We start from the raw sequence: 9,528 nt of genomic DNA on the forward strand, positions 1-9,528 counted from the left end.
TTATCACTATAGATTGCAAATGTGGGGGATATTCAGATTTCAGTGTATATCCTGTCTGTCTTCTGATCAAACAACAATGTGCATATCCAACCAAATATTCCCTATCCGGCAGCTTCTGTGGCAGACAGAGCAGGATTAACCAGAACTAGTCGATAAACTCTATTTTAGATTTCCAGCCTTAAATGTTTTGACCATCACTGTAAACAAAGAGGCATATAACAACCCAGGTCTGTAATGGCATGTAAAGGGGACAGCGAGAGGAAATATCACAGTTCATACCATGTAAGTCGGCAATGTTTGAAGTGGGCCTTCTTCTGGTTTCTGTGTGAAGGGTCCTTCCAGCACCCCTCGTTTCAGCATGTGAAGCAGGAGCTTGGCATATAAATTCCGATTCTTTATGCCAGTAACTGTGTTCCCAGCTCCAGAGGGATTACACAGCTTTTTGATCCACAAAGCACACCTCTGTCGCTCTGCAAAAAACATACCATAAATTGCACAAAGCTTATTAGGGAGAGAATCCATAGAATAAAAAAGAAACAAACAGGTACACTCATCTCTGAAATGCCCCATTTCCTGTAAATGTGCCAGAATCAAGTTGATGACGTTTTTATTGTTGTAATAACATTATTATTGTAATAAACATTTTTATATCGTAAACCCTTTCTGCAACACTTTACAATAATAGAAGATATCTAACAGAAAACTTACACACAATATCCTTACCCAATAGGAGTGTGTCTGAGAATACAGGAGTTATACTGGTTTCAAGAATAATCCATTTTACTCAATTTATCTAAACTTTGATCTAACAATGCAGTTTTATACTCCTCTCGAACAGTGTCAGCAGATGGCTTACCCAGTTTTTGATGCAATTTAAGTACATATGGTTTCATATCAACAAGATAATGGTCAAACTCAGCATCCAGCTTTTCCCTGGTGTCTTCATTCGTATTCATTGTGTTTCTCCTTCAGACACGATCTATGCATTGTAAGAAAATATTGTCAGAAACAGATACAGAGCACTTGCAATTTTCATGACAAATGCAAAAGCAGAAATCACACTGCTCGAATAGCATATCTTTATTTATAATACATGCATTTGGCATTATTAACTAAAAAATAATAATTACAGAGGCCTGACAAAAGAAATGCACATTTTAGGGACAAACAGCCAAGCTGTTTCATTGCAGGGTTTAAATGCCTCTAGTGGATGTCATTCTCTCAGACAGCCACTAGAGGCTCTTCCAATGAAATAGCACAGTAAAACTCTATTAATATCTAATGGTCTCAGAGAGGCACAGCGTTTTACTGCACACATGCATTTGCGTCCAAATGCTTTCCTATATGAAAGCATTGGATTGGCTGAGATCAAGCTTGTTTGAGCAGGGTCCTCATCAATCTGTTCTTCCAGTAATAGTTTGTAACGGTCTCATTTATTCTTAAATTCCCTTTATAATATTGTAAAGCGCTGCGGAATAAGTTAGCACTCATATAAATGCCAATAATAATCTCAGCCAAGGAGACAGAGTTCCTCACAGAGTATGGCGCTGCTAGAGAGAATAGAAGTGAGATACCATTTTTACTCCCTGCAGGTGGGGGGGGGGGGGGGGCAAGGGTCTAAAAGGCTAACAGGGTACTGTAGTGTGACGAATATACACTTGTATTCCTAACGCTATAGTATTCCTTTAACCCCTTAAGGACACACGACGTGTGTGACACGTCATGATTCCCTTTTATTCCAGAAGTTTGGTCCTTAAGGGGTTAAAGTACAACTGCATCTTCCAGAGAAGGTCCATTTACTCATTCCCTCACCCCAGTAAACACTATTGCAGTATTTAGTGGAGTGAACAGAGTCGTGTAGGTAAGCAAAATACATTGTGAGCAACAAAGTTATCCCATAACGCCTCTGGAGTACTCATGCTTGCTTGAAAATCTGTGAGAAATTCACTTGGTGTTTTCTCTACATGCACTGTGTGTATAATGAATGAACGCAGATAGATTCCTGATGTTATTTTGTTTTTGCAGTGTATATAATAGGATCCAATGGTTTATCTTTCAAAGAACTTATCAGAATCAATGAGAATGGCTCATTAGTGAGCACAGCTTCCTTCATTCCAATTAGGATATCACTGCTGGACTAAAGATGGGCAGGGCCGGATTAAGAGCCCAGTGGGCCTGGTGCTGATAATTATGATGGGCCTAATTACAAAATCTTATTGACCAAAAACACTAAAACAGTCCTACCTCCTAAGCATCATGTATCTGATGGAGATGGTGCTGGAGGGAAACTCATAGAATGCAACTATGAGTAAACACAAACCCTTTGCTAATCTCACGCTTTCATCTATCAAGTAAACCCATACCCCCTAACAGCAGTGTCCAGTAAAGCAGGAAGTCTATGGATGCGGTAAAAGGATGGGCCACTGACACAAATCACATAACCAGAACGTTCGAAAGGGCAAACATACACAAAAAGGGCGCATGTCCCCATGTCTCCCAGTCCCTTAGTGTCTGTGTCCCCATGTCTCCCAGTGTCCCCATGTCACTAGGACACTAGGGGACATTGAGAGACATTGGGACACTGGGAGACATGGGGACACAGATAATAGGGAACACTGGGAGACCTGGGGACACTGAGACTCTTGCGGACACTGGGAGACATGGGGACACAGGGTGACAGACACGAGGGGACACTGGGAGACATGGGGCACTGAGACACTGTGATATATGTAGGAGGCACTGGAGACTTGATAAAGACCTGGGTACAGGTCAAAATGTTGCAGTGTCCAATAAACCTGCCTAACGCTATCACAGTGAGTGCCTGAGATTTTTTTATTTTATACTAGGGGACACTACTAGGGGAAACTACTAGGAGACACTACGGGCACTGTGAGACATGGGGCACTGAGAGACATGGGGCACTGAGACACTCTGATACACAGGGGACACTGATACCTAGGGGACATTGGAGACTTGATAAAGACCTGGGTACAGGTCGAAACATTGCGGTGTCCAATAAACCTGCCTAAATCTATTACAGTGAGTGCCTGAGATTTTTTTCTTTTATACTAGGGGACACTGAGACACTAGGAGACATGGGGACATTGGGAGACTAGGGGACTTTGGGAGACTAGGAAACACTAGGGACACTGGCACACTACAGACACTAAGAGACACCAGGGACACATGGGGATACTGAGATACTAGGGACACTGGCTGGGAGACGTGGGGACACTGGGAGTGCCCCATGTCTCCTAGGTCTCAAAGTCGCCCAGTGTCCCCATGTCTCCCTGTGTCCCCCCAGTGTTTCCATGTCTCTCATTGTCCCCTAGTGCCTCAGTGTCCCCATGTCACCCAGTGTTCCCTAATGTTTGTATCCCCATGTCTTCCAGTGTCCCTTAGAGTCTGTGTCCCCATTTCTCCCAATGTCACTAGGACACTAGGGGACACTTAGAGACATAGGGACACATGGGAACACTGGGAGACATGGGGCCACTGAGACACTAGGGACAGTGGCTGGGAGACATGGGGACACAGAGTAGTGGCCACTGCGAGACATGGGGCCACTGTGTCCCTAGTGTCTCAGGGTCCGCATGTTCCCCAGTGTCCCAATGTCTCAGCATCCCCATGTCTCGGAGCTGCTGTCTGGACTCTCTGTGCAGAGCTGCTCCCGCGCGGATCAGAGAATAGAGAGAGGCAAGGAGGGAGATGCCGTACTTCTTATCACTGCCTCTATCCACACAAACAGCGACCCCTACTGGCCAGCGCCAGACGTGGACCCCTCGCTCGCGCTGCATTCGTGGCTCTCCACAATGTTCCCCAGTGTCCCAATGTCTCAGCATCCCCATGTCTCGGAGCTGCTGTCTGGACTCTCTGTGCAGAGCTGCTCCCGCGCGGATCAGAGAATAGAGAGAGGCAGGGAGGGAGATGCCGTAACTTCTTATCACTGCCTCTATCCACACAAACAGCGACCCCTACTGGCCGGCGCTGGTACTGCAGAATAATCTCTGTTTATACTGAGACAGACATTTGTATTGCCGGTATTACTGCAATACCGGCACCGGCTAGGCAGCCTCAAATACCTGAGAAATACTTCTGAGAAATACCTGGCAACCCTAAGAAATGCATGAGAAATACCTGGCAACCTTAAGCGTAGTGTGTAAAAAAAAAAATGTAAAAAAAAATTTTTTTTTTTTTTTTTTTTTTAAATCAATGGGCCTATTCCATGGGCCTGGGCCTGGAGCTGCAGCTCCATCAGCCCCTATGTTAATCCGGCCCTGAAGATGGGTCATAATGATGGGCAGTTGGAAACACATGCAAATATTGCAAGTGGTTTTATTTATTTATTTTTACCAAACTGCATTAGTACTACAGGGATATTCTGTACATACTAAATGTTATGAGTAACTTGGAGGGACCAGACCTACTTAGGATCTCTTCCATAGTTTTGGTATCCAACCAATCAGCAGGGTTCATAAACATGCTCCTGTCTCTTTTAGATTCTATAAAGTGACATTTAAATGTTTAATTCTAATAATAAAAATTGTGTTTTTAGATATTAGGTCATTAGGAGAAGTGCTATTGGTATTTTAATATATATGAAAGCCTCAGCAGTTATACTTTCCAATATCTGTTTATGTCTTATCTGCAATAAAGCATGTTTGTTGAGGTTCCATCCCAGTTTGGAAGATTCCCATCAAGCTATACATTAAAGGAAAGCTATAGGCACTGTAATACTAATATAAATAATATCAGGAAGTATTACTTTACTGAGAGGGAAGTGGATGCTTGGAATAGCCTTCCAGCTGAAGTGGTAGAGGTTAACACAGTGAGGAAGTTTAAGCATGCGTGGGATAGGCTTAAGGCTGTCCTAGACTTAAGATGAGGCCAGGGACTAATTAACCCCTTAAGGACTGAGCCAAATGTACAAGTTGTGAACAAAACAAAACGTAAACAAAACCTGGCATTTGCGCTATATGTCTGTCCAACCGTAATTCACCTCTTTCATATTAAATGCACCCCCCTCTTATTATATATCATTTTATTCAGGGGAAACAGGGCTTTCATTTAATATCAAATATTTAGCTATGAAACATAATTTAATATGAAAAAAATGGGAGAAAATAAGAAATATTTTTTTAGTTCTACATGACATTTTAATTGTCAATGTCATAATACTGTTAGCTTTTACTGCAATAAAATACACATTTTTATTCGGCAAAGTCTCACGTGTAAAACAGTACCCCCTATGTACAGGTTTTATGGTGTTTTGGGAAGTTACAGGGTCAAATATAGTACGTTACATTTGAAATTGAAATTTGCCAGATTGGTTACGTTGCCTTTGAGACTGTATAGTAGCCCAGGAATTAAATTTACACCCATAATGGCATACCTTTTGCAATAGTAGACAACCCAAGGTATTGCAAATGGGGTATGTCCAGTCTTTTTTAGTAGCCATTTGGTCACAAACACTGGCCAAAGTTAGCGTTGTTATTTGTTTGTGTGTGAAAAATGCAAAAAACACCAATTTTGGCCAGTGTTTGTGACTAAGTGGCTACTAAAAAAGACTGGACATACCCCATTTGCAATACCTTGGGTTGTCTACTATTGCAAATGGTATGCCATCATAGGGGTAATTTTCATTCTTGGGCTACCATAGGGTCACAAAGGCAACGTAAGCAATCTGGCGAATTTTAATGTGAAAAAAATGAAACACAAGCCTTATATTTGACACTGTAACTTTTGAAAACACCATAAAACCTGTACATGAGGGGTACTATTGTACTCGGGAGACTTCGCTGAACACAAATATTTGTGTTTCAAAACAGTAAAAAGTATTGCAGCAATAATATCGTCCGTGTAAGTGATGTTTGTGCGTGAAAAATGCAAAAAACGTCACTTTTACTGGCGATATCATCGTTGTAATACATTTTACTGTTTTGAAACACTAATATTCGTGTTCAGCGAAGTCTCCCGAGTAAAACAGTACACCCCATGTACAGGTTTTATGGTGTCTTGGAAAGTTATAGGGTTAAATATAGTGCTAGCAAATTAAATTCCCTATACTTTCAGCATGGGTTGTCAGGCAGGTCCCGCTAATTGTAATTAATTAGGATACCTAATTATGTAAAAATATTACATAAATATATGTGTAGAATTAATATATGTATATATATATATATATATATATATATATACATATGTGTATATATACGTATATATATATATATATAATTTTTTTAATATTTTTATTTATATATAGGTATATATATAGTGATATATACGTATATATTTATGTATATAGATATATATATTATTTCGTTCTACGTGTATTTTGATATAAATATATATTAATATCACAATACAGTTAGAACAAAATAACACATCTATATATCTTTTAATTATTTATTTGTAATTATTTTTTTTATTTTATTTTTTTACGTATTTACATTTTTTTTTATATTATATATAAATATATATATATAACAATAATTATATATATATTTAATCAGCATCAGTCTACGTGTAATTTGATATTAATATGTATATATAATTATATATATATTAATAGTAAAATATACCTAGACAATGTATGTATATGTGTAAGTATATATATATTTTTTTTACACTTATTTAATTTATTTTAATTTGATTTCCAGCCAGCAGGGGGACTAGTTATTCATTAGTTATTCCCCCTGCTGGCATTGCTGCAGCCAGCTATCCCGGCCATGTGATTGTGAGGTCCTCGCAAGGACCTCACTCTCACATGGCCCTGGGGGCTGAAGAGGACAGACGTGCCGCGGGGGGCTCCCTGGGAGTTCCCCCAACCGCGATCGCCGGCGACCGGGTAAGTAAAAAAAAAAACGGAGGGCGTACAATTACGCCCGGCGGCGTTTAGAGCCGTTAAAATAGGACGTAATTGTACGCCCTCCGGTCTTAAGGGGTTAAAAGTATTTCGAAATATTGGGCAGACTAGATGGGCCGAATGGTTCTTATCTGCCGTCACATTCTATGTTTCCCTGTAAAGGTTTCAGCTCACTGAAGAAGTTATGTCTGGAGTCCAATGGTGCCGTCCTCCCATTCAGTTTTAATAGTAAAAGAGAGCCCCCAGTAGGCCATCCCTTCTGTACTGTTTGGACTGATAAGGAAGCATTAGCCTGAGCAGCAATGCACAGCTGTGATTGGCTGAGAGGGTCATCTGACAGTTTACAGCCTATGATAGCAAGGATTGCGTGTATGAACTTGTATGGCTAGAAGAAAGGGTGTTATCTCTGCCTTAGCCACACTGCCAGTAGGGACCAGGGATTCTTATTTAGTATTAAATTGTTTGAAAATGGTTTAACACTGAATCATGGAAAAGCTCCATGAGACTCCAGGCACTATAGCTAATTCAATTACATGAATTTGCCATAGTACCTACAGTGTCCCTTTAGTGTTTCTCAAAGTCTGTTAGGGTAAATCATTAGAGTGTGAACTGTATGGAAATGCAATATTTGGCCAAATTACCCAAACTGAATACACTGCTGACATGGACAGTTTTTCCAATATTGCTATTTTAGTCTAAAAACTTGCTCCAGTAACTGGCTCTGCCTACTGCACATTACTTCAACTGATGATGTCACAAACAAAACCTTTGTCATAATGATGGGCCCTGTTATTAGTGGCATGTCACATAGTGCAGCTCAGTGAAGCTTCCATCAGCCGGACTGGTCCTGAACATGGTGTTATAGCAAATTAATGAGCATCGCAGAATGAGGTAAGAATGATTGCGCTATCGCATACTTCTCTGCCCATATCTCTGTTAGGAAATTAATATTCAAAGATTAAACTGTAAGGAATTTACAGTGAATTTTAAACATGTCAACATACTCTAAATTAAAATGTGACTCACTAACTAGCCATTTGGCCTAAATTTTTAAAGTCACTTTAGAGATATATACCGGTATATGTATATATATTACTCCTTGCATCAAATGTTGCCCAGTACTTGTCATCCATCATTAATACAAAAACAATATATCAACATAGCACTCCCAGGTTTTTGTCAAAAAGTAAAACTTAGCTTTTATTTGTTTATAAAGTAAAAAAAAATAATGTTTCAGTATGTTCCTACAAACCCTCATCAGAATAAGCTTATCCTGATGCACGTTTGGCAAATAAAAAGTCACAGAGGGGCAGGTAGCACTGGCAAATAAAGGGTTAGAGAGGCGTAGGTAGTCCTGGCAGAATAAGGGTTACAAGTGACAGGAGAAGTACAAGATCCACTGACATATAATATGGGGTTACATGATTCATGTCCTGGCAGTGAAGGGGGTTACACTGTATTGGTGTGGGTGCTTGCTAACTTAGAGGTTACACTAGGATGGGGCAGCAAGGAAGAGGTTACTAAAATAGTGTGCCGGGACCTCTGGCAGGGTAGAGGTTATTCTAGGAGGGGCTGAGGACCCCTGGGAGGGTAGGGGTTACTCTAGGATAAGCTGGGGCCCCTGGCTGGGTAGGGGTTACTCTATGAGGGCGCTGGGGGCCCCTGGCAGGGCAGTGGTTACTCTATGAGGGTGATGGGGCCCCTGCCTGGGTAGGGGTTACTCTATGAGGGCGCTGGGGGCCCCTGGCAGGGCAGTGGTTTCTCTATGAGGGCGCTGGGGCCCCTGGCTGGGTAGGGGTTACTCTAGGTGGCTGGGTAGGGGTTACTCTAGGAGGGGGCTGGGGCCCCTGGCTGGGTAGGGGTTACTCTATGAGGGGCTGGGGCCCCTGGCTGGGTGGGGGTTACTCTATGAGGGCGCTGGGGCCCCTGGCAGGGCATTGGTTACTCTATGAGGGGCTGGGGTCCCTGGCTGGGTAGGGGTTACTCTAGGAGGGGGCTGGGGCCCCTGGCTGGGTGGGGGTTACTCTAGGAGGGGGCTGGGGCCCCTGGCTGGGTGGGGTTACTCTAGGAGGGGGCTGGGGCCCCTGGCAGGGCAGTGGTTACTCTATGAGGGTGATGGGGCCCCTGCCTGGGTAGGGGTTACTCTATGAGGGTGATGGGGCCCCTGGCTGGGTAGGGGTTACTCTATGAGGGGCTGGGGCCCCTGGCTGGGTAGGGATTACTCTATGAGGGGCTGGGGCCCCTGGCTGGGTAGGGGTTACTCTATGAGGGGCTGGGGCCCCTGGCTGGGTGGGGGTTACTCTATGAGGGCGCTGGGGCCCCTGGCTGGGTGGGGGTTACTCTATGAGGGCGCTGGGGCCCCTGGCTGGGTGGGGGTTACTCTATGAGGGCGCTGGGGCCCCTGGCTGGGATGGGGTTACTCTAGGAGGGGTGCTGGGGCCCCTGGATGGGTAGGAGTTGCTCTAGGTGGGCGCTGGGGCCCCTGGCTGGGTAGGAGTTGCTCTGGGTGGGGGTTACTCTAGGAGGGCGCTGGGGCCCCTGGCTGGGATGGGGTTACTTTAGGTGGGCGCTGGGGGCCCTGGCAGGTACATACCCGGAAAGCTGTCTGTTTATAGTGTTCAAACTTCCATCTGAAGCGGCTAAGTGACGTGTTTCCGCCAAAC

General features: G+C 43.2%; 1 protein-coding gene across 1 annotated transcript in view; it reads right to left on the bottom strand.

Moving 5' to 3' along the window:
• CEP112 (centrosomal protein 112) overlaps window positions 1-9,528 on the bottom strand; it is a 243,236-nt gene extending 233,708 nt beyond the window's left edge. The window contains exons 1-3 of the mRNA XM_063456123.1: window positions 9,459-9,528; window positions 857-979; window positions 280-470 (exon numbers count right to left, since the gene is read on the bottom strand). Coding sequence (XP_063312193.1) covers window positions 280-470; window positions 857-956 — 291 coding nt within the window. The 5' untranslated portion in view covers window positions 957-979; window positions 9,459-9,528. The remainder of the gene's footprint in view (window positions 1-279; window positions 471-856; window positions 980-9,458) is intronic.

This window comes from Pelobates fuscus, chromosome 5 (genome assembly GCF_036172605.1).
Source record: "Pelobates fuscus isolate aPelFus1 chromosome 5, aPelFus1.pri, whole genome shotgun sequence".
Classification (NCBI taxonomy): Eukaryota; Metazoa; Chordata; class Amphibia; order Anura; family Pelobatidae; genus Pelobates; species Pelobates fuscus.